This window comes from Manacus candei, unplaced genomic scaffold (assembly GCF_025592945.1).
Source record: "Manacus candei isolate 608988 ecotype Guabito, Panama unplaced genomic scaffold, ASM2559294v1 h1tg000308l, whole genome shotgun sequence".
NCBI lineage: Eukaryota > Metazoa > Chordata > Aves > Passeriformes > Pipridae > Manacus > Manacus candei.
This window is the reverse complement of record NW_026138356.1, coordinates 68,248-95,069: the sequence shown is the minus strand read 5'-3', so window position 1 is coordinate 95,069 and position 26,822 is coordinate 68,248. Positions and strand designations below refer to the sequence as shown.

The 26,822-nt window shown below is 59.0% G+C and overlaps 3 protein-coding genes across 4 annotated transcripts in view; all 3 read left to right on the top strand.

The window, feature by feature from the left end:
* The first annotated feature begins 39 nt into the window (after positions 1–39).
* Positions 40–12,598, top strand: LOC127465018 (ETS translocation variant 3-like). 2 transcript variants are annotated; one of them, XM_051775498.1, is made up of 5 exons: positions 40–247; positions 2,676–2,738; positions 5,179–5,416; positions 8,232–8,347; positions 11,350–12,598. In XM_051775498.1, exons 2-5 carry the CDS (start codon positions 2,693–2,695, stop codon positions 12,537–12,539), a joined length of 1,590 nt encoding a protein of 529 aa, XP_051631458.1. In that variant the 5' UTR covers positions 40–247; positions 2,676–2,692; the 3' UTR covers positions 12,540–12,598. The 2 variants fall into 2 exon arrangements, with proteins under 2 accessions (XP_051631458.1, XP_051631457.1); XM_051775497.1 differs by lacking the exon at positions 40–247 and having other exon boundaries at positions 2,177–2,738.
* A 6,596-nt stretch (positions 12,599–19,194) lies between these two features.
* LOC127465031 (ETS translocation variant 3-like protein) lies at positions 19,195–20,458 on the top strand (the record flags this gene model as incomplete). The annotated part of the gene is made up of 4 exons (XM_051775518.1): positions 19,195–19,219; positions 19,585–19,653; positions 19,986–20,223; positions 20,326–20,458. Coding segments are annotated over exons 2-4 (432 nt in total), but the record flags the coding sequence as incomplete, so codon positions are not given.
* A 2,832-nt stretch (positions 20,459–23,290) lies between these two features.
* The window catches only part of LOC127465034 (rho guanine nucleotide exchange factor 11-like), a 29,615-nt gene continuing 26,083 nt past the window's right edge, over positions 23,291–26,822 (top strand). Inside the window, 1 exon segment of the mRNA XM_051775522.1 lies at positions 23,291–23,399. Within this exon segment, the coding sequence (XP_051631482.1) occupies positions 23,368–23,399 (32 nt within the window). The 5' untranslated portion in view covers positions 23,291–23,367.

Below are 26,822 nucleotides of genomic sequence, written 5' to 3'. Positions count from 1 at the left end.
GCGGAAGTGGCGCGGGGGCCGCGCGGACCGGAAGCGCGTGGGCGGTGGCGGCGGCGGTTCCGGTTCCGGCGGCGGCGGCGGCGGCGGCGGCGGCGGCTCCGGGGGGAAGGCTCCGGGAACCCGGGAACGGCACCGGGAGCGGCTCCGAGCGCGGCCCACCCCGCACCGGCAACATCCCCGCCCGCCCCCCCCGCCTGCCCCGCAACCGGCCCCCCCCCCCCGTGATCCGCCCGCGCCGCCCCCGCAGGTACGGCCCGGGGGGTTGGGGGGGGGCGCCGGGGGGGGTTAACGGGGGGTAACGGGGGGGTGATGTGGGTGGAAGTGGCGGGGGGGGGGCGGTTATGTAGGCGTTTTTGGCGATGGGGCGTGGGGGGGGGGGGGGGGGGCAAACCGGGGGGAGAAACCGGGAATTACCGGGAGGGGGGGGGGGGCAACGGGGAGGTACCGGGGCGGGAGGATTGGCGGGTTAAGGGGTGGGGGGTGAACGAGAAGCCCCCCCCGGGACGCGGGGGGGGGGCCGGTGAAAGGCGGGGGCGCGGGAACGGGGAGGTACCGGGGGGAGGGTGGGGGGGGCTCGTTTACCCCCCCCTCCCGACCCACCCCGGCATCCGCCTCCCCCGTTACCGGGGAGGGATAAATAACAGGGAGTTACCGGCAGAGGGGAAAACGGGGACCCCCCCCCCGCGTTACCAGCGAGGAATAAATGAGCCCCCCCCCCGTTACCGGGGAAGGGGTAAACAGGGACAGTTCCCCCCCCCCTCCTCCCCGGTTACCGGGAGAGTAAATGAGGCCCCCCCGGTTATTTTGACTTGAGGGTAAACAGAGACACCCCACCCCCCTCCCCCGGTTACCGGAGGGGCTCTCGGGGCTGCGGCAACGACCTGCCCGGTGCTCCCGGAGCGTGGGAGGCCGCGCAGGGTCCCCCGTCCCCGGGGCCGGGGGGGGTCCCGCGGGGGGGGGCTGTGGAAGGTCCCCGGTTCCCGGGTGGATCCCCGTTGGTCCCGGTGCTCCCCGTTCCCGAGGGGGGGGGGTTCCCGGTGGTCCCGATGGTTCCCGGGGGGGGTCCCGGGTGGTCCTTGTTACCGATCCCCGGTGGGTTTCCCGGTCGGGGCGGCTCCCCCCCCCCCCCCCCCCTTGCCCCGGGGCCCGGGCGGGGCCGGGCGGGGCCGTGCCGGGACAGGCCGGGACAGGCCGGCGGGGCTGTAACGGAGCAGCCCCGGCCCCGCCGCCGCCGCGGCGCCGCGGCCCCTCCCGGCGGCCATTTACGTGCTTTGAACCTCTCCCGGGGCTGGGAAACACGGCGAGGGGGGGGATGGAACAGCCCCGGGGGGGCTCCGGGTGAGGCGGAGGGGGGGGGGGGGGGGATCCGCTCCCTCCCCGGGGGGCTTCGGTGCGTTCCGGGGGGGCCGCCGTTTCATCCCGGGGAGGGGTCGTTTGGGTGGTGGGTGGGTGGAGGGGGGGAATGGACCCTCCCCGGGGGGGGCTCTGGTCACCCCTGGGGGGGCTTTTGTGGCTGCCGGGCTCGGGGGGCTCCGGTTCGTGCCGGGGGGGGGATGTGGGTGCTGGGACAGGGGGATGGGACCCTCCCCGGGGGGCTCTGGATCGGCCCCGGGGGGGTCACGGGGGTGCTGGGCAGGGGGAAAGGGACCTTCTGGGGGAGCTCTGGTCCCTCCCAGGGGGGGTCCAGTTTGTACCTGGGGGGTCATCTGGGTGCTGGAGGGGGATGGACCCTCCTGAAGGCCCGGGGGGGCTCCTCTGGGGACGGTGGGACCTGTCCCTCCCAAGGGGGGGTTGTCTGGGTGCTGGTACTGGGGGGCATCAGACCCTCCTGAGGGGCTCCAGTCCCTCCCAGGGGGGCTCCAGTTCATCCCTGGGGGGTTGTTTGGGTGCTGGAGGGGGATGAACCCCCCTGAAGGCCCTGGGGGGGCTCCTCTGGGGACAGTGGGACCCAAGGGGGGGGTGGTCTGGGTGCTGGTGCTGGGGGGGATCAGACCCTCCTGAGGGGCTCCAGCCCCTCCCAGGGGGGCTCCAGTTCATCCCTGGGGGGTTGTTTGGGTGCTGGAGGGGGATGGACCCTCCTGAAGGCCTGGGGGGGCTCCTCTGAGGATGGTGGGACCCAAGGGGGGGTTGTCTGGGTGCTGCTACTTGGGGGATCAGACCCTCCTGAGGGGCTCCAGCCCCTCCCAGGGTATTCCAGCCCCTTCCCAGGGACTCCAACCCCTTCTGGGAGGCTCCACTCCCTCCCAGGGGGCTCCCACAGAGCTGTCACTCCTCATATCCCCTTTTTTTGGGGGGAGAACCCAGCTCTGGATTCCGGGATCCCTCAGGGATCCCTCAGGGATCCCTCACCTCACGGCAGCAGGAATGAGCTGCCGGCATTTCCAGCGGGGGATCAGGAGCCGGGATTTTTTCCTCCCCTCCCCTTTTTTTTTCCCCTCCCTGGGACATCTGGGCGAGCTGGGAGTTGTGTATTTTGGCAGCAGAGCCCGTCTAGTAACAGGAGACAAACTGTGTTGGGCTTGTTTTGTCTGTCTGACGGCCCCGCCGAGCTCCTTCCCGGGAATCCCAGGCGGGACTGGGATCAGCTGGGAAAAGGGGACCGTCCCTGGGGATGGGCAGGATCCTCTCTCCGGAGAAATCCCTGCGGCTGACGCCGCTTTCCTTGTGCTCCACAGTTGGCAGGAGGGAGAAAATGAAAGCAGGCTGCAGCATTGTGGATAAACCTGAAGGAGGAGGAGGTAAGGAGGTCGGAAGGCTCGAGTTTTCAGCCGTTCCCAACCCTTTTTCCCGGGATAAAGGAGCTCGAGGAGGGTTAATTTTGCCTCTCCGGGGCTGGGGCGAGCGAGGGTTGAGATTTCCTCGGTGGGTTGTGAGGGCTGGGTTGTGAAAATGCCAATAAACCCCCCCAGGAGATGGATTAGCTGGAAGGGTTTGGGAATTTCTGAGGGCTGGGATGGGAAAATGCCAATAAACCCACCCCTGGAGATGGATTACCTGGAAGGATTTGGGAATTTCTGAGGGCTGGGATGTGAAAATGCCAATAAACCCACCCCTGGAGATGGATTACCTGGAAGGATTTGGGAATTTCTGAGGGCTGGGATGTGAAAATGCCAATAAACCCCCCTGGAGATGGATTAGCTGGAAGGGTTTGGGAATTTCTGAGGGCTGGGATGTGAAAATGCCAATAAACCCCCCTGGAGATGGATTAGCTGGAAGGGTTTGGGAATTTCTGAGGGCTGGGATGGGAAAATGCCAATAAACCCACCCCTGGAGATGGATTACCTGGAAGGATTTGGGAATTTCTGAGGGCTGGGGTGGGAAAATGCCAATAAACCCCCCCTGGAGATGGATTACCTGGAAGGGTTTGGGAATTTCTGTCCCTGGTTGGGTCTGTTTGGAGTCTTGGGGTGGGATGTGGGTTCTCCTGGATGGAGTCTGGAATTGTGGCCACAAAAAACCACCCAAAAAAACCCCAACCAGCCTCGTGCTGGGAGTTGTGCTGGGAAATATCCCGAGGGATCTGGAGCTTGGCAGTCCCTCAGGAATATCTGTTGGCACGGCAGAGTCGGGATCTGGAGCCGCCCTGGAATCCACACCAACTTAAATCCTCAAATTGGGATTTTTTTGGGCCTTATTTCCAATCCTTGGAAGGGCTGAAAGACGGGTTGGATGGGGCTTGGAGCCACCTGGACTATGGAAGGTGTCATTCCAACTCAAACCATTCCATGATTCCAGGCAAATTTGGTTCATTCCAGCTCCAACCAGCGGGTTTTGGGCTCCTCACACTTCCATCCCCCTCAGTTTTCCCATTTTTGGGGTGGTTTTTTTTTAGGGATTCTCCAGGAAGAGGGGTCTGAAAGCTGGAGGTGGAGAGCTGGGTCTCTCCTCCTGGGATTAAACATGGAATTAAACCTGAAATCTCTCTCCAGTATCCCTGCAAATCTGTCATCTGGGAGGGAATCTCATCAGTCCACGGAAATATCTTAAATATCCGTGGAAATCTTTCATCTGAGGGGGGGGAATCTCATCAATCCATAGAAATCTCTCAGATATCCCTATAAATTTCTTACCTGAGAGAGGTCTCATCAATCCATGGAAATAGCTCAGATATCCATAGGAATCTCTCAAATATCCCTAAAAATTCCTTGTCCAAAAAGGAATCTCATCAATCCATGGAAATCTCTCATCAATCCATAGAAATCTTTGAAATATCCCTACAAATCTCAAATATCCCTACAAATTTCTCATCTGAGAGGGATCTCATCAATCCATGGAAATAGCTCAGATATCCATAGGAATCTCTCAAATATCCCTACAGATTCCTTGTCCAAAAAGGGGATCTCATCAATCCATGGAAACATCTCATCAATCCTTGGAAATAGTTCAGATATCCCTACAAATCTTAAATATCCCAACAAATTCCTTGTCCAAAAGGGGGATCTCATCAATCCATGGAAACATCAATCCATAGAAACCCCTCAAACATCCATAGAAATCTCTCAGATGTCCCAACAAATTCCTTGTCCATCAATCCATGGAAACATCTCATCAATCCATAGAAATCTCTCAAATATCCCTACAAATTTCTCATCTGAGAGAGATCTCATCAATCCATGGAAACATCTCATCAATCCATGGAAACATCTCATCAATCCATACAAACCTCTCTGATATCCATGGAAATCTCTCAAATATCCCTACAAATCCCTTGTCCAAAAGGGGATCTCATCAATCCATGGAAACATCTCATCAATCCATGGAAACCCCTCAAACATCCATAGAAATCTCTCGGATATCCCAACAAATTCCTTGTCCATCAATCCATGGAAACATCTCATCAATCCATGGAAACATCTCATCAATCCATAGAAACCCCTCAAACATCCATAAAAATCTCTCAGATATCCCTACAAATTCCTTGTCCATCAATCCATGGAAACATCTCATCCATCCATACAAATCTCTCATCAATCCATGGAAACCCCTCAAACATCCATAAAAATCTCTCAGATACCCCTACAAATTTCTCACCTGAGAGGGGGGGATCCCCCCAATCCGTGGAAATCCCTCTTAAACCCCGGAATATCCGATGGAATTCCAGCCCCCGGAGCGAACCCCGGCCGCCTTTTCGCGTCTCTTTGAGCGACACTTTTCCCCCTCTCTCCCTCTTCCCCCAAGGGTATCATTTCCCGGAGTGGGCTTATAAAACCGAGTCCAGCCCTGGCTCCAGGCAGATCCAGCTGTGGCACTTCATCCTGGAGCTGCTCCAGAAGGAGGAATTCCGTCATGTCATCGCCTGGCAGCAGGGAGAGTACGGCGAGTTCGTCATCAAGGACCCCGACGAGGTGGCCCGGCTGTGGGGGAGGAGGAAATGCAAACCCCAGATGAACTACGACAAGCTCAGCAGGGCCCTCAGGTGAGGAGGAGGGGGAGGCTGGAAAGGAGCATTCCCAGCTTTTTCTGGGGGGGAATTCCATTGGAAGTGGCCGAGGATGAGGTTGGACGGGGTTCGGAGCAGCTCGGCCTGGTGGGAGGGTGTGGAGGGTCCCTTCCAACCCAGAGCATTCCAGGATATTCCCTGTGCTGGTTTAGGTGGGATGTTGGGGGTAAATCCTTCCGTGGGAGGGTCCTTTCCAACCCAAAGCATTCCAGGATTCCCCCTGTGCTGGTTTAGGTGGGATATTGGCAGTAAATCCTTCCCTGGGAGGGTGGTGAGGCCCTGGCACAGGTTATTCCATGGATTCCCCATCCCTAGAAGTGTCCAAAAAGGTCCCTTCCAACCTAGAGCATTCCAGGATTCCCTGTGCTGGTTTAGGTGGGATATTGGGGGTAAATCCTTCCCTGGGAGGGTCCTTTCCAACCCAAAGCATTCCAGGATATTCCCTGTGCTGGTTTAGGTGGGATATTGAGGATAAATCCTTCCCTGGGAAGGTGGTGGCACAGATTATTCCACGGATTCCCCATCCCTGGAAGTGTCCAAAGGCCAGGCTGGATGGGGCTTGGAGCAACCTGGAGTGTGGTCATGGCCTTGATGATCTTTAAGGTCCCTTCCAAAGCATTCCAGGATATTCCCTGGGCTGGTTTAGGTGGGATATTGGGGGTCAATCCTTCCCTGGGAGGGTCCCTTCCAACCCAAAGCATTCCAGGATATTCCCTGGGCTGGTTTAGGTGGGATTAGGTGGGATATTGGGGGGTGAATCCTTCCCTGGGAAGGTGTTGAGGGTCCCTTCCAACCCAGACCATCCCATAATTCCACGACCAGGGCTGAGCATTCCCCTCCTTGCCCTTCCCAACTCCAAACCCTCCAGCCCTCTCCCCTTCCAGCCCCTTCCATGGGGGTTTTATCCCAGTTTTCTCCACACTTTTGGGAATCAGAGCTCGGAGAACCCGCCCGGCCCTCGGAGGTGTTTCCACGCTCCAGGAGCGTCCCAGTCCCTGGGAAGTCATGGAATTATCAGTCCCTGGCGTGGCCTTGGCTGCCCCACACCCTCTGATACCTCCTGGGTGGAGCTGCCAAAGGCAAACACGGGAGTTTCCTCCGGGAACGGGGAGGAAAAACGGGTGGAAAACACCCCTGCCTTGGGATCCGTGTCCCCTGGATGCTGTTCCCACAAAAGATCCCCCTATCCCGGCCTGGGGAGGCATGGATTGGAGGGTTCGATGGGGAAGGGATGATCCATGGAGGTGATTTGGGGGCTGGAGCATCTCTGGTGAGGAGAGACTCATCCAAATATCTCCAATATCCATAAAAACCTCTCAGTTGAGAGGAGATTCTCTCAGTCCATGGATATATCCCATCAATCCATGCAAATGTGTCAAAGATCCCTGGAAATATCTCCAATATCCATAAAAACCTCTCATCTGACAGGGAATCTTGTCAGTCCATGGATATATCCCATCAATCCAGACAAATACCTCAGATATCCCTGGAAATATCTCCAATATCCCTAAAAACCTCTCAGTTGAGAGGAGATTCTCTCAGTCCATGGATATATCCCATCAATCCATGCAAATGTGTCAAAGATCCCTGGAAATATCTCCAATATCCATAAAAACCTCTCATCTGAGAGGGAATCTTGTCAGTCCATGGATATATCCCATCAATCCAGACAAATACCTCAGATATCCCTGGAAATACCTCAGATATCCCTAAAAACCTCTCATCTGAGAGGGAATCTCATCAATCCATGGGAATATCTCCGATATCCATGGGAATGTCTCAGATATCCCTACAAATCTCTCCAATATTTCGGTATCCCAAGAAAAATCTCTCCAATACCCCCTGGAAACCCCTGATCTGAGGGTGGATCCCATCCATCCATCCATGGAAATATCTCACCTGCCTTGGAGGATCTCCAGAGGTCCCTTCCAACCCCCAATATCCCGGGAAAGGAGGATCCAAGCCCTGGGCAGGGGAGGGAGTGGTTTTAATCCCAAAAAAGGGGGGATCAGAAGGGGAAGGGACTCGCTCCGAGGCACGAAGCAGCAGGAACCAGCTCTCCCAATCCCTGGGCCGGGAAAATCCCGGGAATCAAAACCAATCCCAGGCCAATCCAGGGGATTTGGGCCCCGTTTTTCCCGGCTCTGGTCGCTCCGAGTGTTGTCCCAGGGACACGTTCCCCTCTCTCAGGGAATATCCACCGGGATTTTTTCTCCTCCTGGAGACATTTCCATGGCATTTCTCAGCATTCCCAGGGCTGGGAATAGGGAGGGAGTGCCCAGGAATGCCCAGGAGAGCTCCCAGCCCGTGGCACTGGTCCCAGTTTGGACTGGGCCGAGGAGAACATGGGATGTTATTCCAGCTTTTCCCGCCCATTCCAAGGGACATAACAACCTCTAAAATGGAATATCCCGGGTTGGAAGGGAGTTCCACGTGTTCCAAGGGACGTCATAACCTGGGAAAAAGGAGTTTGGAACCTCCTGCTGAGGAAGGGGCTGGAAAAGGGGTTTGGCGTCGTTGGGAAACCTCCCGGCGGACTGAGACTTCCCGGTGTTGACAACAGAAATCGTGGGATATCCTGAGTAGGGAGGGACCCACCGGGGGGTCACGGAGCCCCAGCTCCTGGCTCTGCATCCCAAAGATCCCCAAAAAGAGCCCAAAAAGATCCCAAAGGTTCGGGGCAGCTCCAGTTTTCTCCGGGACCTCGGAGGAGGCGGCGACGTCGGCGCCGCTCCCGAAAAGACGGGATCTGGAGCGGCCTCGGATCCATCTCTTCCCAATCCCTTCCCAGATACTACTACAACAAGAGGATCCTCCACAAGACAAAGGGCAAGAGGTTCACCTACAAGTTCAACTTCAACAAGCTGGTGATGCCCAACTACCCTTTCATCAACATCCGGCCCAACGGTGAGTCGGGCGTGCGGGATTCCGGCCGCGCGGGACTCCCGGCGCTCCCGCCGCGGAATTCCAGGGGGAAGGGCCCCTGGGACGAACTGTGCTGCTCTGGGGGGACGTCTGGGCCGTGATAAAGCCTTATCTGGGGCTGCCTTTCCCTGGGGATTGTTGTGGGAGAGGAGGAATCCGGGCGGAATCCGGGCTCCTGTTTGCGCTCGTCCTGCCCCGGGGGCGTCGCGGGTGGGGTCGCTTTGTTTTGGGGGAGGGTTTTTTTGGGGGGGGTTGGGGGTTTTTTGGCTGGGCTGGGGGGTGGGAAGGGGTTGGAAGGGTGTCCTTGGGATAAGAGGATTTAGTGGGGCTGCTCCAAGGATTTAGTGGGGCTGCTCCAAGCCTGCCTTGCTGTTTGAACAGGAGTTTATGGGGCCGGATAAACGCGGCCCTTCCCCACCAGCTGAGCCCAACCTGAATTTTCAGGGGCTTTGCTCCTCCCCAGGCCCCTTTTTTGGGCTCAGTTCTGCTCCTCTGAAACCCAAAAGACCTTTTTTTTAACCCCTTTCTGCCTCAACTCGAGCTCTCTGCACCTCCCCAGGGAATGCAGAGCTTCCAGAGGAAAACTCTGGACTAAAATCCCAGGGATTTCCCGGCTCTCCCCGAGCTTGACTAAAGTCACAGGGATTTCCCAGCTGCCCCCTGAAGCAGGAGAATGAAAAAAAAAAGTTGGGACTGGAACATAATTGTTCCTTTCTTGCCCTGCAAGGCCTTTGAGCCTCTTGCCAGCAGCAGGGATTTGTCCCGGAGTCGGTTTTTTTTGGGAAGAGGGTCCCGTTTGCAAAGATGCTTTTTTGGTGGAGTTAAATCCCCTAAAAGCCGAATTTTTCCATCTGGGTGGCTGTCCATGAAAAAACAGGGAGGTTGTTGGCCACGGAGTCCACAAAAAACGAGAAACCTCTGGAATTCTGGACGCCCAAAACTCCCAAACTCTCCCCCTCCACGAAAAAACACCGACACGGAGGTGCCCCGGGTTGGGAAAGCCCTGGAATATGGGATAAAAAGCAGGGAAAAAATGAACAGGGGCTGGAAGGTTGAGCCTGGAAAGCCCAAGGGCTGGGAAAAAAAAACCAGGTTCCATATGGGGCCAGAGGAATTCCCAGGGGCCGGAGCCGGGATTTTGGCAGCCGGGGCCCGACACGAAGGTGCCATCGAGAGGCTTTTTTGTCTCCCCAAAGCCACCAGGAATCCCAAAAAACAGGGCTGGGAGGAGGGGAAAATATTCCTCCAGGTGTTGTGCCTTTTGTAGGGAAGAAGGAAATGTCTTCTGCAGGCGTCCTGAGCCAAGGGAACGGGGGTGGGAGATGTGTCTGGAGCTGCTCTGTAAATCTATAATTACTTGCAGCAACGAGTCCGGGCAGTTCCAGCTCCACGTTCCCTTTTCCCTGCTCCTCCAGCCACTCCCTCCTATCTCTGGGGTTCAGGCATTTAAAAAAAGAACTTTGGAGAGAACTGGAATGCACTTTTGTCTAATTACAACCTGTTTTCTTCCCCTCCTCTGGGGCTCGGAGAGGGGAGGGGGGGGTTGGGATTCTCCAAACCTGGGTCGGGTTTCTTCTTCTCCTCCCTGTGTTTTGTTTGGCTTGGTTTTTGTTTTTTTTTTTTGGGGGGGAAAGGGAAAAAGTGGGAATCAAGGGGTTCATTGTGGAGGTAGAGGGAGGAAAGTGTGTGAGGATTTGCCTGGATGTGGCTGGTTACGAGTCGGGGCCGGGCGGTTCCGTAGGAAGAGGGAGCCAGTGGGAGCTTGGCAGCGACGTAGGAGGGATTTTCTTCCCAGGAAAAGCACAAATGGGGGATTTTTCAGGCAGCCTGGAGCACGAAATCAGGGATTTTTCAGGCAGCCTGGGGAGCTGGGGGTTCGTTCCTCCTCCTGCCCCCACCGGGAGCGAGGAGGTCAGGGAGGGGCATCCCAAACTTCTGCCAGTGGCTCTGGGGCTTCCCGAAAACCCCGGGGAGAGGAGAGGAGAGGATTCCTCCCCAGCAGTGGCAGGATTTGAGGTGGGCAGGGAAAAGGAGCAGATGGAAAAGGCCCCTCCCCTCAGCTCCCAGCACGTGGGATTTTTGGGTTGCTCTTCCAAAACGCCCGCGGGTGCAGCTCCAGGAGCTGCTCCTTCCCTGGGGTTTAACTCCCTCGGAGCTGGAACTGGAGCTGGAGCTGGAGCTGGAGCTGGGGCTGGAGCTGGAGCTGGAGCTGTCTCCCTGAGGGAATTCTTGGAGATGTGTCGGGGGTGGGTGGAAATTAGGGAATGGTCGTTCATCCCAGGGGCATTTGGGGTGGAAATTAGGGAATGGTCATTCATCCAGGGGTGGAAATTAGGGAATGGTCATTTGTCCAGGGGGCGTTTGGGGTGGAAATTAGGGAATGGTCATTCATGAATGAATGAATGAATCATCCAGGGGTGGAAATTAGGGAATGGTCGTTCATCCAGAGGGCATTTGGGGTGAAAATTAGGGAATGGTTGTTCATCCAGAGGGCGTTTGGGGTGGGAATTAGGGAATGGTCGTCCATCCAAAGGGTGTTTGGGGTGGAAATTAGAGAATGGTTGTTCATCCAGGGGTGGAAATTAGGGAATGGTCGTTCATCCAGAGGGTGTTTGGGGTGGAAATTGGGGAATGATCATTCATCCAGGGGTGGAAATTAGGGAATGGTTGTTCATCCAGGGGTGGAAATTAGGGAATGGTTGTTCATCCAGGGGTGGAAATTAGGGAATGGTTGTTCATCCAGGGGTGGAAATTAGGGAATGGTTGTTCATCCAGGGGTGGAAATTAGGGAATGGTCGTCCATCCAAAGGGTGTTTGGGCACCGGAAGAGGCTCCACACGGTCCCGGGGGCTCCGAGAGCTTTGGGATGACCCTCCCAGGGAATTCCCGGGGCCGTGCAGGGCCGGGAGCGGGGCCGGACGATCCCAGCGCGTCCCCGCCGGCCGGGCCGGGCCATCCCCTGACCGTGTCATTCCCTACCCCAGGTGTGGTCCCCCAGAGCGCTCCCCCCGTCCCCACGGCCTCGTCCCGCTTCCACTTCCCTCCGCTGGACGCCCACTCCCCCACCGAGGACCCCCAGCCCGGGGGCCGCTTCCCCGGCGGTTCCCTGGGGCCGGGATCCACCCCGGAGGCTCTGCCGGACGGCGGCGGCGAGAGGAAGCCGGAGCTGCCGGAGCTGCTGGAAGATTCCTCCTCGGATTGGCGCCGGGGGGGCGTGGATCTGCTGGCCCCCCACGGCGGGCCCGGCGGCGGCGGCGGGAGCGTCGCCCACGCCAAGCGCAAGCCCGACATCGTCCTGCCGCTGTTCCCCCGGCCCGGGATGTTCCCGGACCCCCACAGCCCCTTCGCCGTGTCGCCGCTGCCGGGCCGCGGGGGGGTCCTCAACGTGCCCATCTCGCCGGCGCTGTCGCTGACGCCCACCCTGTTCTCCTACAGCCCCTCGCCGGGGCTCAGCCCCTTCACCGGCAGCAGCTGCTTCTCCTTCAACCCCGAGGAGATGAAACACTACCTGCACTCCCAGGCCTGCTCCGTGTTCAACTACCACCTGAGCCCGCGGACTTTCCCCCGCTACCCGCTGGTGGTGCCGCCGCTGCAGTGCCAGGTGCCCCTGGAGGAGCAGCCCCAGTTCCCCATCAAGCTCCAGCCGCCTCCCGCCGGCCGCAAAAACAGGGAGAGGCTGGAAAGCGCCGAGGAGGCCGCTCAGCTCAGGGTGAAGGTGGAGCCCGCCGGGGACAAGGAGCCCGAGGAGGCCAAGGACGGAGGAGAGAGGAGGGAAGAAGGTTCCGGAGCGGAGGAAGGCAAGGGGGGGCCGGTGTTCGCCCGCCCGGCCGCCCCGTCCTGGCTCCCGGCGCCCGCCCAGCCCGGCTCGTCCTCCTCGGAAGAGCCCCCGGAGCAGCAGCAGCAGCAGCAGCAGCAGCAGCAGCAGCAGCAGCAACAAGGGGAGAGCGGCGTGGAGAAACCCCCCCGGGATCCCTGCGGAGAGGCGGGAGCTCAGGAGAAGAGGGAGGACGCCCTGATGCCCCCCAAGCTGCGCCTGAAGCGCCGCTGGAACGGGGACAGGCCGGCGGAGCCGCCCGAGGACAACGGCCTCTGGAACGGCCCCAACGCCGCCGGCCCCAACGTTGTCCCCAACGCTGTCCCCAAGGCCGTGGCCGCCGCCGCCTCCGACACCTAATCCCGGGGGCCGGGGGAGCATCCAGGGATTGATGTAGCAGAGGTTGCGGAGCGAGGGGAGGGGAGGTGGCGGGAGGGGGTGGGACACGGGGTGGGGGTTTGGGGGGGTTAGAGGCTGGTTTTGGGAATTCTAGGAGTTCTGGGGAGGGGTGGGAGGAGGGTGGGGGGGGTTGTGTTCGCTTTGTTTTCGTTGTTGACTCGCAGGTGAGACGCCGGGTTGTTCCCGCTCCGGGGTTGTTCCCACTCCAGGGTTGTTCCTGCTCCGGGGTCGTTCCCGCTCCGGGGTCGTTCCCGCTCCGGGGTCGTTCCCGCTGCTCCTCCGTCGTTCCCGGGCTTTCCCGGCTGAGCTTCGGGCCTGGCACGGACTCCCAAGGGGGGGTTGAGGCCTTTTTTTCCCCCGGGGATGGAGGAATTCCAGGCGTGGCCTATCTTGGTGTTTATAGCAGCAGGAATCTCCAGATCCATGTAATTCCCTGGGGTGGTTTTTTTTTATATATATATATATATATATATATTTACACGGAGCGTGCGATGGCGGGAGAGGAGAATTCCCAGCTTTGCATCCGCCTCGGGAGCTGAGGGGGGGGGGGGACTGGGATGAGGGAATATTGCACTGTCCTTGGAGCAGGGGAAGGATTCAGGAAGACAGGACTGAGGAAATCAGGATGCTGCCGGAGCGGGAGAGCCGCCCTCTCCCTCTCCCTCCCTCTCTCTCCCGGAGAGGGATCCGCGTTCCCGGCTCTCCGGGAAAAAATCCTTCTTTTCGCCTTTTTTTTTTTTGTTTTTGTGTTGTTGTTTTCTCCTGCAGAAGCCATGAGCAAAAAAAAACTCTTCGAAATCCTTCAGGGAATCGGGAACGGGAACGGGATGTCAAAAAAAACCTTAACCCAATGCCTTTAACAGACGCATTAAAATGTACCCGGGGGGGGACGTGGGGGGGTTTTCCCAAACCTCCCCCCCCCCCTTCTCCCAAGTCGTGCGGGTGGAATTTGGGAGCGACGGGCAAGATTGGAACGTCGGGAAACGATTGTGGTGGAGCGGGAACGCCGGAATCGCCCCCGGGAACGCCCCGGGGAGCCTCGGTGACTCCATTCCCTGCGTTTGGATCCCCCCTATCACCTTGACTCATGCCTTAAAACTACGTGTGGACTCGATCCCGGCGGGAGCGCTTGGATTTCATGGATTTCCGTGGATTTTCCTGGATTTTCGTGGATTTCCCTGGATTTCCGTGGATTTCCGTGGATGTTGCCCCGGTGCCGGAGCGGCGGCCGCGTCTCCCGGCGCAAATCCCGCTGTATTTTTTTTGCTACAATCCTCCTTATTTCCCTACCCGGCCAACCAACATTCCCCTCGGGACCGATCCCCTCGGGAACGCGCTCCCGTCCCGGCACCGGGATGAACCCTCCGTGATTCCTCGGGAAGGAGCTTTTTGGGGAAAACCCCGCCGGGGACGGAGCCGCGTCCCGAGGGGGAGGATTCCCGAGGGAGCCGCTCCGGGAGCGTCAGGAGCACAGTTTGGAAGCGGAACTCAGGCAGGGATTCCGGGGGGCCGCCGGGATGAGGTGCCGGGAGCCGATCCCGGGAGTCGGATCCGGCGAGACCCGGATGGGCTCCGGATTTTCCTGGAGCGTGGAGGGGAAAAAAACGGGATACGAGGAGCCTTTGGATCGTCCCAAAAACCCCGCCGAGGGTGTCCAGGAGTGAACTCAGGAATTAGAAAACACGAGGCCTTTCCCCATTCCCGGCTTTGATCCGTATCCTCCAAAGTGCCGGAGCCCGGCGGGAATTCGGGAATTCTGGGGGGGGGGAGGGATGGGGGGGGCTGGGATCGGCCCCGCCCCCTTTTCGTTCGAGGCAAAAAAAAAAAAAAAAATGAAACAAACAAAAAAAGAAAAGAAACAAAAAAACAAAACAAGGAAAAAAAAACGACCATGAAAAAAAAAAAAAAGTTGGAACTCGTTTGGCTTTAAAAAAAAAGTTTGGAATGATGGGCGGGGTGGGGGAGAGGGCGGGAATTGTTTTTTTTTCCGTAGCCATTGCACTGCAAAAAAAACCCACACACACACAAAAACAAAAAAAAGCGGGAGCTCCACGTTCAGGGAAAAAGGATTCCCGTTCTCAGGAACAGCGGATCAGCCACCGGCTCGAGGGGAGGGGTCCTCAGAGCAACCCCCCCTCGGGATCCCAACCGGACTTCCCGTTGCCTGGAAAAGCCTGGGAAGAGGAGGAGGAAGAGGAGGAAGAGGAGGAGGAGGAGGAGGAGGAAGAGGCGCTTATAAATACATTTAAAAATAATCGATTTAAAAGAGGAAAAAAAAAAAAAACAAAAAAAAAACACACAAAAAAAAGAAATAAAAATATATATATTCCGATGTGCCAAAATCCTTTGAACTTGTAAAAAAAAAAAAAAAAAAAAAAAGTTTTTTTTTAAGTGGTTTGAGATCTCCACGTCCACCTGTAATGAATTAATCAAGAGCATGTTAATTGTTTTAAAAAACCATTTTTTTTTTTTCTGTTTGTTCGTTCGTTCGTTTGTTTGTTTGTTGGGTTTGTTTTGTTTGTTTTTTTGAGCTTTTCTTTAGTTGGTAGAGGAAAATCCGTAGGGGGAAAAAAAAAAAAAAGAGACTTTTTGAACGGGACAATCGGCAGCAAGGCCAAGGTTTTATTATTTTTATTTTATTTTTTTTTGGGAATTCAAACCATCCAGGTGGGACGGGGAGGATGCAAAGAGCCCTGTCCCTTCCCAAATCCAGGTGGGAAGAGGAGGAGGAGGAAGAGGAGGAGGAGGAAGAGCCCCTTTCCAGGAGCATTAACGGGCCCCTCGCTCGGTTGTCCCTCGGTTTTTTTTCCTTTTATTTATTCCATAATTATGTTTTTGTTCTTTAAAGCTATTTTTTTTTTTTCCGTTGGGTTTTTTTTTCTCTCTCTTTTTTTGTCTTCTGGATCCTGGTGGGGTTTTTTTTTTAAAAAAAAACCAAAAAACACCCACAAGGAGGAATTTCTTTTTGGTTTGCTGAAATAACCAGTAATCAGTTTTTAACAAGGAGAAAAAAAAAAAACGTTGATTTTTCTTTAGTGCTTTTAAGGCGACTTTATTAAGTTAGAAAAGGGGGGGTTTTTTGAGGGGCTTTTTTTTTTTTTTTTTTTCCAAAAAATCACTTTTTTTTTTCCTGAGGCGTGTTCTTTGACTTTTCCTGGAGTTTGATTCCGCAGGGATTAGCGAGGATACATCACCCAGAGCCTGGGATTGAACGTGTGTGTCCGTGTACATACCATGTAAAGTAGTTCAAATACTCCATTGTGCAGTGCCTTTAGACGTTCCACTTTCTATAAAGTCTTCAAGGAAAAAAAAAAAAAAAGAAAAAAAAAGAGAAAAAAAAAAAGGTTGCATATATATATTATATATATATATGATGTAATGTTATAGAAATATATGTATAATATACATATTTTTTTCCAGGGGTATCTGATAGCTCTGTATTTTGTTATGGAAGTTGAAAGAAAACAAAAAGTATTTTACCTCAAATTAAAAAGTTAAATAAACCTTTTAACAAAGTCGTGCTGTTGGGTCTCAGTTCTTGGGTTGGGGGGGGAGATTTGGGTTGAGGGGGGATTTCCAAGGTTCTCCCCAAGGCTGAGGCACATCCTGGGAGTGGAGTGGGAGTATCCAGTAGGGATGGAATGGGATCATTCCCAAGGGATGGAATGGGAACATTCCCAGGAGATGGAATGGGAACATCCACAGGGGCTGGACTGGGAACATCCAGTAGGGATGGAATGGGATCATTCCCAGGAGATGGAATGGGAACATCCAGTTGGGGTGGAATGGGAACATTCCCAAGGGATGAAATGGGATCATCCCTGGGGGATGGAATGGGAACATCCAGTTGGGGTGGAATGGGATCATTCCCAGGAGATGGAATGGGAACATCCAGTAGGGATGGAATGGGATCATCCCCAGGGGATGGAATGGGAACATCCCTTGGGACTAGACTGGGAACATTCCCAAGGGATGAAATGGGATCATCCCTGGGGGATGGAATGGGAACATCCAGTTGGGGTGGAATGGGATCATTCCCAGGAGATGGAATGGGAACATCCAGTAGGGATGGAATGGGATCATCCCCAGGGGATGGAATGGGAACATCCCTTGGGACTAGACTGGGAACATCCCCAGGGGATGGACCAGGAGCATCCAGTAGGGATGGACTGGGAACATCCAGTAGGGATGGACTTGGAACATCCCCAGGGGATGGACTGGGAACATCACTTGGGACTGGACTGGGAATATCCTGGGGCCTGGGCTGGGATCATCCCCAGGGCTGGACTGGGAATATCCCGGGGCCTGGACTGGGATCATCCCCAGGGGCTGGACTGGGAACATCCCCAGGGCTGGACTGGGAACATCCCAGCTCGGTAGCAGGGAAGGATCCCGGCAGGACACGGATCCAGCTCCATCCCCGCTCCCTCCCCATCCCGGCGGCTCCCGGCGCTCTCCAGCCCTTCCTCCCGCAGTTCCAAGGAGGGAAAAGCACGGAGAGGGGAATTCCCGCCTGGCACCGCTCCCACCGCCGTGGGTGGGCACCCCCCGGGATCCAGGGCAGCTCCTGGATCCACAAGAAACATTCCCGGGCTCCACCCGGCTCTGCGCTGCCGGGACGCGCCCGCCTGGCTCCCACCGGGATCCGACCAGGCTCCGGCCGGGATCCAGCCGGGATCGGAGCGTCGCCGACAGAGCCGGGAGAGGGAAAAGCCGGCTGGAATTCCCGGGAATGGCCTTGGCATCGGGGATGGGAAGAACGGCCGGGCAGGGAGTTGTGCTTCCCGACGTTTGTGCATCCCTGGATGCGTGGGTGGGATGGGGGCTCTGGGCACCGGGAGCTTTTCCCTCCACCCTCTGGCTGCTCCGGGCTTGGATAACTCAGGATTCCCGGAATTCCCGAGGGGATGAGCGGCCCCGAATTTGGTGTGGGCACTGGGAGAGGCAGGGAATGTCTCCTTTTCCTATTTCCCCCAATCCAGAGGTTTCTCCCTGTTCTCTCCCGTTAGTGCTGACAGGGAATGTGTCTCCTTTCCCCCATTTTCCCCAATTTCCCCAAATCCAGGGGGTTTCTCCCTGTTCTCTCCCATTGGTGCAGACAGGGAATGTGTCTCCTTTTCCCCATTTTCCCCATTTTTCCCCATTTTCCCCAATCGGGGGAGGTTTCTCCCTGTTCCCTCCTGTTGGTGTGCCCGTGCCAGCCCCTCCTGCTCCCGGGTCCAAAGAGGATTTGGGCAGCAAGGGAAAACCCCAAGGAGCTTTTGGGGATTAGGACTGGGCTCAGGGGATGAAGAGGATTCGATCCCAGCCCAAATCCCAGGCACCTGGAAGAGCTCCAAGGCTGGAAGCTGGATCCAGTGCTCCCCTCTCCCCCAGTGCCCAACCCCGGGATGGGCATTGGAGCCCAGGATGGGCCAGGATGGATTTATCCAGGCCCGGGATGGGCTGTTATCCAGTCCTGGGAGGGACATCCCAAATCCCGGGACGGACCTTTCCAACCCCACGGTGCCAGGAGATGGAAAGGTGGGAATTAGGAAGGGGGAAACCTCCGTGGACATCAGGGGATGCTCCGAGCCCGGGATGGGATCAGATCCTGCATCCCAGGGCGTCTCCCAGCCCCGGGAATGAGGGGATGTGGTGTCACCTCGGGATGCTCCTTCTCCATCCCTCCGTGGCAGCTCCGGGATGAGCCCCGGGATCTGATCCCCCCCAAATTCCCAACCCCTCCGGGGTTTGCCCGGAGGCTGCTCCGACGTTCCCAAATCCTCTTGGTTTAATCGGATTTAAACGCTTTTAAACAAAGAGCCCCCTCACCTCCACCTGGGCAGGGAGGGGAAATGTCCCCGGGCAGGGCTGGGGAAGGAGCTCGGAGCAGGATTTGGGAGAGATAAAGGGGCGGGAACGCGGCCAAATCCCAACCTGGACGAGCAGTCCTGTGGGATCAGCTCCCTGCGAGCCCTGGGGACACCCCCCACCCCAATTTGGGGCTCCTCTTTCCCTGATCCGTGGAAAAATCCTGCTCGGAGGTGGTTCCAAGCCTCCATGGGGGTCCCGGGGGCACCTCCCCGAGACCCGAAATGGGAAATTGGGAATGAACAAGGATGGGAAAGCAAACCGGGAGAGGAAAAACCGGGAATGGAGCCCCCCCCCCCCCCCATCATCCAGGCCCTCAAAGGGGGGGTCACAACCTCCTGCCCTTTGGAGCTGCTGCTCCCGGAGCCCCGTTTGCCTCCCCAGGCTGATCCAATTATCCCAAATGATCCTGGTTGGATTTTCCCGGCTGGGACACGGGGCCGGGAATCGGGAGAGGGGGAGCAAGAGAGGAGACAAACCCTCTCCATCGCTGTGTCCCGTCGCTCCCAGATCTTTTTTATTCCCGTTTTTTTTTTGGCTGAATCTGGAATCGGGCACTGGAGGGACCCACCCAGCGCCCGGGAAGGGGCACAAACAGGTTGGACTTTTCCTTTGGACCCCCAAACACCCCCCCCCCCGCTGCTCCCCCGCTCCCCCCACCCTCCCCATAAGCAGATTTAGGCTTAACCCCGGCCCCCCCTTCACCCCTTCCTTTATATCCCGGGAGATGCTCCCGGAGACCCTCAGTGGGATTTTCCAGCCCGGGAAAAGCCCTTCGGGGGCTGCAGGTGAGTCAGGAGGGGAGGGGTTGGGACCCCCACACCACCACCACCACCGAGAAGGAGCTGGAGCCGGAGCCGGGAGAATTCCCGGAGGCTGGAGATGGATCCCGGGTCCTGGATGGATCCCGGGGACTGGAGGAATCCCTGAGATCCAGAGGAATCCCTCAGGTCCTGGTGAATCCCTCAGGTCCTGGTGAATCCCTGAGATCCAGAGGAATCCCTCAGGTCCTGGATGAATCCCTCAGGTCCTGGTGAATCCCTCAGGTCCCGGGTGAGTCCCCCCATCCAGTGCCGGACGGATCCCGGGTGGATCCCGGGTGGATCCCGGTGCCAGGTTCTCCCCCCGGGGCTCCTCTGCTTTGCCCCCCCAGGCCGGAGGATGCCGCGGGAATACCTGGCCCAGGTGATGCCCGTCCTGCCCGGCCCCTCCCGGGCATCAGGTGAGAGGGGCTGCCCGTCCTGCCCGTCCTGCCCGTCCTTCCCGACCCTCCCGGGGGCCAGGAGAGCTCCCGGGGGATCCCCGCCGGACCTTGGGGTGGGCGGGGGTGAAGGACCCTCTTTTAGCCCCCCACTTTTCCGCCCGTCCCTTCTCTGCAGCCCCTCAGGCACCCGGGGATGGCGCAGGACCATCCTCATCCTCCTTGGATCTGGGAAGGGATCTGGGAAGGGATCTGGGAAGGGATCTGGGAAGGGGGGGCAGCTCCTTTCCCTCGGGGTGACACCCCCGAGCCTCCCCCCCCGAGCCCTGAGCGTGCCCCCCCTGGCCCCGCAGTGCCCCCGTTCCCCGACTGGGCGCCCCGAGGCGAGTCCAGCCCGGGCTCCAGGCAGATCCAGCTGTGGCACTTCATCCTGGAGCTGCTGGAGAAGGAGGAATTCCGCCACGTCATCGCCTGGCAGCGGGGAGGGGACGGCGAGTTCGTCATCAAGGACCCCGAGGAGGTGGCCCGGCTGTGGGGGAGGAGGAAGCGCAAACCCCAAATGAACTACGACAAGCTCAGCAGGGCCCTCAGGTGCCGCGGGGACCCCAACCCGGGGACCCCAACCCTCGCCGGGGGGCTGCGACCCCCCGTTAACGCCCCCGTTTGCTCCCCCCTCGTGTCCCCCCCCCCCAGGTATTACTACAACAAACACATCCTGCACAAGTCCAAGGGCAAACGCTTCACCTACAAGTTCAACTTCCCCAAACTCCTGTTCCTGGGGTGGGATTCCCGCTGCCCACCCTGGTACCCCCCGGCTGTGCCCGGACAGGTAGGGGGGGGGTGCTGGGGGTCCCCTCCTGGCCGGGGAACCCCCCCCCGGGGGACGGGTCGTGGTCCCACAAATCCCCCCTTCCCTGCTCCAGGTGCTGCCGGGATTCCCGCCGGGATTCCCGCTGGGACGGTGGGGGCTGGCGGAGCCCCCGCGCTGGTTTTGGGGTCCCTGGGACCCCCGGAACGCCGGGATGCTGGAGAAGAGGGGGGGCGAGGCCAGGATGTGTAAGTGGAGGGGGAGGGCGGGCACGAGGAGAGCCGATGTTGGGATGGGGGGATGTTTTGGGGGGGCTGCAGCGCTTTGGGGGGGGCTGTGGGGTGTGGAGGGGGCTGCAGGGTTTTGGGGGGGCTACGGGGTTTTGGGGGGGCTGCAAGGTGTTGAGAGGGTTGCAGGGTCTCGGGGGGCTGTGGGGTCTGGGGGGGCTGCAGGGTTTTGGGGGGCCGTGGGGTCTGGGGGGGACGCAGGGTTTTGGGGGGCTGTGGGGTCTCGGGGGGCTGTGGGGTCTGGGGGGGCTGTGGGGTCTCGGGGGGCTGTGGGGTCTCGAGGGGCCGCAGGTCTTTGGCGGGGGGGATGCAGGGTTTTGGGGGGCTGTGGGGTTTTGGGGGGCTGTGGGGTCTCGGGGGGCTGTGGGGTCTCGAGGGGCTGCAGGTCTTTGACGGAGGGGATGTGGGGTCTCGAGGGGCTGTGGGGTCTCGGGGGGCTGCAGGTCTTTGGCGGGGGCATGTGGGGAGCCCGTGTCCTTCCCGGCCGTCCCGGCGCTGATCCCGATCCCGATCCCACAGCAGCACCCAGTGGCTGTGCCTGGCAGACAGGACGCGGCACCCACCCGGGAGCGGGGATTTGCCCTCCCGCCCCATTTGGACTCTGTCCCGGTCCCAATCCCGGCTGGAAGGGCTCCAGGGCCGGGAGCTGGATCCAGTGCCCGGCTCTCCTGCGGAGCGCAGCCCTGGGATGGGCCGGATCCAGCCCCGGGATGGACGCGTGGAGTCCTGGGGTGGACACACGGAGCCTCGGGACGAGCTGTCTCCAGCTCTGGGCTGGACGCGGCTAATCCCGGGATGAGCTGGACCCACGCGGGATGGACACACGGAATCCTGGGACGCGCCAGAGCCAGCCCTGGGATGGACAGGACGATGGACAAAGGGCAGGAACCAGTTCCCCCCACAATAAACCAGTCTGGGGAGAGGGGTCTGCCTGTTCTCCCCCCAAAATCGGTGTGTGTCCCCCCCCTCTAAAGCCACTGTCCCCACGGAGGGGCCGCCACGTCCGCGCCCCCAAATTCCCCGGGATGGGAGAAGGGGATTTTGGGGGACCAGGATGGGGGGGACAGGCCACCTCCCCAAAATCTGGTGTGGCCCTGGGGGGCAGGGGGAGGGTCGGGGGTTGTGGGTTGGGATTTTGGGGGAGGGGGGCGGAGCGGCCGCTGGTCACTCCCAGAGATTCCCGGAAAACGGTCCCTTTTCATTTTCGCTTTTCCATGTTTTCCACGCTGGGAGTCGGAGGAGGGGGCGGAGGGGGGAAGAGCCTCGCTGTGCTTTTTGGGGACCCTGCCGTCCTTTTTGGGGACCCCCTCCGGCCTCTTCTCGTGGCACAGGGCACGTGTGGGGAGCTCCTTGCTGTGCCCATACCCCCATACCCAGGGCTCACTGTGGGATCCCCCAAATCCCCCTGTCCCCGTGTGTCCCCCATGCCCAGAGCTCACTGTGGGTCCCCCCCAGATCCTCCTGTCCCTGTGTCCCCCATACCCAGAGGTCCCCCAAAAACCCCCTGTCCCTGTGTGTCCCCACACCCCGAGCTCACCATGTGTCCCCCATACCCAGAGGTCACTGTGGGTCCCCCAAATCCCCCTGTCCCTGTGTCCCCCATGCCCAGAGGTCCCCCCAAAATCCCCCTGTCCCTGTGTCCCCCATGCCCAGAGGTCCCCCAAAATCCCCCTGTCCCTGTGTCCCCCATACCCAGAGGTCCCCCAAAATCCCCCTGTCCCTGTGTACCCCATACCCAGAGGTCACTGTGGGTCCCCCAAATCCCCCTGTCCCCGTGTGTCCCCCATGCCCAGAGCTCACCATGTGGGTCCCCCCAAATCCCCCTGTCCCCGTGTGTCCCCACACCCTGAGCTCACTGTGTGTCCCCCTGTCCCCGTGTGTCCCCCCATCTGTGAGTCCCCCCAAACCCACCCTGTCCCTGTGTCCCCCACACCCAGTGCTCACCGTGTGTCCCCCATACCCAGAGCTCACTGTGTGTGTCCCCCAAATCCCCCTGTCCCCGTGTGTCCCCACAACCTGAGCTCACTGTGTGTCCCCCCTGTCCCTGTGTGTCCCCCACACCACAAGCTCACTCTGTGTGTCCCCCATACCCAGAGGTCACTGTGGCTCCCCCCATCTGTGGGTCCCCCCAAATCCCCCTGTCCCTGTGTGTCCCCCACACCCCGAGCTCACTGTGTGTGTCCCCCCCGTCCCCGCGTGTCCCCCCACCCCGAGCTCACCCAGCGCTCACCGCGTGTCCCCCCACGCCCCGCACCCCCCACCCCTTTCCCCCCCCGCCCCATCTCCCCTCCCTCCCTCCCTCCCCTCCCTCCGTCCGTCCCTCCCCGTCCCGCCGCTCCCCCCGGGCAGTGCCCGCGGCCGGCGGGGCGGCCCCGAGCGCGGGGATTGGGAGCGGCCCTCAGGCCTCTCCCTCGGCCCGGCCCTCAGGGGGGGCTGCGCGGGGCGGGCGGGGGGAGCCCCCACAGCCGGGCCCGCGCCGCCATCGCGCCCGAGCCGGGCCGGGCCGGGCCGGGGCTTTCGGGGCCCCCCGAGGCCGCCGCGGCCGCCGGGGCCGGGCGATGGTGGCGGGGGCGGCCGGAGCGGCGGGGCGGCGGCGGCGGCGGCGGCGGCTCCCGCAGCCCTGAGGGACGCCGAGGCACCATGAGCGTGAGGCCTCCGCAGGCCCCCGACAGGTGAGGGCAGGGGGGAGACCCCCGGGGGTGGGGGGGGGACACGGGGGGGACACGGGGAGGGGGGACACGGGGGTGGGGGGGACACGGGGGGGACACGGGGAGGGGGGGGCCGGGGGTGGGGGGGGACACGGGGGGGGCACGGGGAGGGGGGACACGGGGGTGGGGGGGACACGGGGGGGACACGGGGAGGGGGGACACGGGGGTGAGGGGGGGGCGGAGGGGGAAGGGGCTCGGCCCGACCCCTGGGGGGGGGAGCGGCGGTTTTGGGGTGAAATGGGGGGGTTTGGGAGTGCAGGGACTCTGGGGAGGGGGCTCAGCTAGACCCCTGGGGGGGGAGCGGCGGTTTTGGGGGTGAAATGGGGGGGTTTGGGAGCCTGGACCCCCGGGGAGGGGGCTCGGCCAGACCCCTGGGGTTTGGGGTGAAAGTGGGGGGGTTTGAGAGCCTGGACCCCCGGGGAGGGGGCTCAGCCAGACCCCTGGGGGGGGGGAGGAACGTTTTGGGGTGAAAGTGGGAGGGTTTGGGAGTGCAGGGACTCAGGGAGGCAGGCTGAGCCCCCTCCCTCCACAAACCATGGGCGTTTTGGGGTGAAGCTCTGAGATTTTGGGATCATGGACCCACGGGGAAGGGGGGGTGTCTCAGCCGTAGAGCCCTGAGGGGCAGCAGCGTTTTGGGGGAAATCTGTGGGGTTTTGGGAGTGAAGGGGATAGAAGGGGGAGGCTCAACCCCCCTTTCCCCCCCCAGATCCCTCCATAGACCCCTGGGGGGGTGGAGCAGCATTTTGGGGTGAAATTATGGGGTTTTGGGAGCCTGGGTCCTCAGGGGAGGGGGCTCAGCCCGCCGTGGAGCCCCCACCCCATCCCTGGACACCCCAAAGCCCACCCAGTGCCCCCCCAAATCCTCCCCTGTCGGGAATTGTCCTTTCCCTGCTTTATTTTACTCCAAAAAGGTTTAGTTTTAACCTGAATTTCTCCCCGGGGGGGGGGGAGGCTTTTGGGGTGGAGGTTTTTTTTTGGGGGGTGGGATCCCTGTGGATTGTCCCAGGGAAAGGGGGGATGTGATCCAGTGGGATAAACCCGTGGAAAAAAAACCTCATTTGCTTTTGGAATTGCTTGTGGCTTTTGGGATTGTGGCTTTTGGGATTGTGGCTTTTTGGGATTGTGACTGTTTGGGATTGTGACTTTTTGGCATTGTGATTTTTTGGGATTGTGATTTTAGGGTTTGTGGGTCTCTGGACAAGGAGCTTCCCAGGGAAAGGGGGATGTGATCCAGTGGGATAAACCCTTGGAAAAACCCCCTTTGCTTTTGGAATTGATTGTGACTTTTTGGGATTGTGGCTTTTTGGGATTGTGCCAGAGGTGGTGGGGGGGTTTGGGGTCTTGGTTGTCCTTCTCCAAGGAATTTTTCTCCCGGTTTTGGGAAAGGATGGGCTGGGATGGATCCCAAAAAACCACCTCACCCCCGTTTCCCTTCCCTCTGAAACCTGAATTAGTTGGAAAACTCATCCCCCCGAGGCTCCTGTGTGTTCCCTGTGGGACTGGAATTGAGGAGCTGCTGAATTCCAGCCCCATCCCAGGTGGGAAAGGGGCAGGATGAGGCCTCGGCTGCCTGACTTTTCCTGGGATTAAGGCTCTCTCTGCTCCCTAAATAGCCCCAGGCTCCGGCTCTCCTTAAGGTCAGGAGCCTGCAGTGCCCTGGCCGGGCCGGGAGTCGCTGGGGGCCGGGAGGAATTCCTGGAAAATTATCCAAATTCCCTGGAAAACGGGATGGTTTCGAAAAAGTAATTTAAAAAGTGGGATAATCGGAGTGATTTCCCCGTGGAAAACCAGCAGCTTTCCTGCTTTCCTGTTCCAGCAGTGGCTCAGGGATGCCCAAGGAACAGGGAGGCTCCCAGAAATTGTGGATTCCCCATCCCTGGAAGTGGCCAAGGCCGGGTTGGAGCAACCTGGGATAGGGGGAAGTGTCCTTTGGGAACTGGGTGATCTTTAAGGATCCAGGATTCCATGTACTGGTTTTGATTGGATATTAGGGATATAAAATTGGATATTAGGGATAAACTCTTCCCTGGGAGTGGAGGGAGGCCCTGGCACAGGTTGCCCTGGGAATTGTGGATTCCCAACCCCTGGAAGTGTCCAAGTCCAGGCTGGAGCAACCTGGGATAGAGGGAAGTGTCCCTTTGGAATTGGGTGATCTTTAAGGATCTTTAAGGATCCAGGATTCCATGTGCTGGTTTTGATTGGATATTAGGGATAAACTCTTCCCTGGGAGTGGAGGGAGGCCCTGGCACAGGTTGCCCAGGGAATTGTGGATTCCCAATCCCTGGAATTGTCCAAGGCCGGGTTGGAGCAACCTGGGATAGCGGGAAGTGTGGGAACTGGGTGATCTTTAAGGTGCCCTTCCCAACCCATCCCATTCCATAACTCCATGACTCTGTTCCCAGACAGGTTGTGGATCCTCCCTGCTGCAGGGACCTGTGGCTTTTTATTTTAGGGAAAAGCTTGGGGAGGAAAACCATTCCCTCCGGGCCCGGTTATTCCATATCTCGCTCCGGGATTTCTCACCCCGGGAGCGCCGTCGGCGCCGGACAAACCAGCTCTGCCAGTCCCTGTTTTCCAGGAGCTGGAGTGGCTGGAATTAATCATTACCCTGCCCTGCCTGGGAGAGCCCTGGGAAGTCGGGAATTCGGAGCTGGAAGAGCTCCTGGGAGGCGGGAAGCGGGAGCTGCTCCCGGCCCTCGGCCCCCGGAGCGTTCCCAGGAATGCCGGGACGTGGGGAGCTCCCACCCCTCCACGCTCCCATGCCGGGGTTTTTCTGGGAAAGGTGGCATTCCAGGTGCCAATCCGGAGGGTTTTGCCAGAGCTGGGCATGGAAGTGGAGTTTTATGGAGCAGGACAGGAGGGAAAACGTTTAAAATGTCATTTAATGGGGACACGAATCCTTCCCTGCCCCTTCCTTGCTCCTTCCTTGGCTCCCACAGCTCTTCCCAAGCTTTTCCCGATCCCTGCTGGGCAGAGCACTCGTGTCTCCATCCCTTCCTGGGTCTGATCCCACTGGGAATCTCCCCCAGGAGGTTGTTTGACTCCGAATCCCAACAGATTTATTTCCTGGAACTGTCACCTGCCTGTCCCAAATCCCGGCTTTCCCCACATCCCTCCCCGTGGGGGCTTGGAATTGTGCAGGCTTGGAGGGCACAGGCAGTTGGGAATGTTGGAAACGGAGCCTCCCCCGTGCCAATTAAACAACTGGAGCTTAATTGTTTTTCCAAACCCCCCGGTTTAATTAAAAGCCTTAATTAAAGCCGAGCTTTTCCAGGGTCCACCGAGTCGTTGGAGGAATCCGGGTGTTTGAATCCTGGTGGTTCCGGTGGATCCCTGGGATTTTTCCAGCTGGGTTTTTCCTAAAGGGCTCCCAAAAACCTCCTCCTG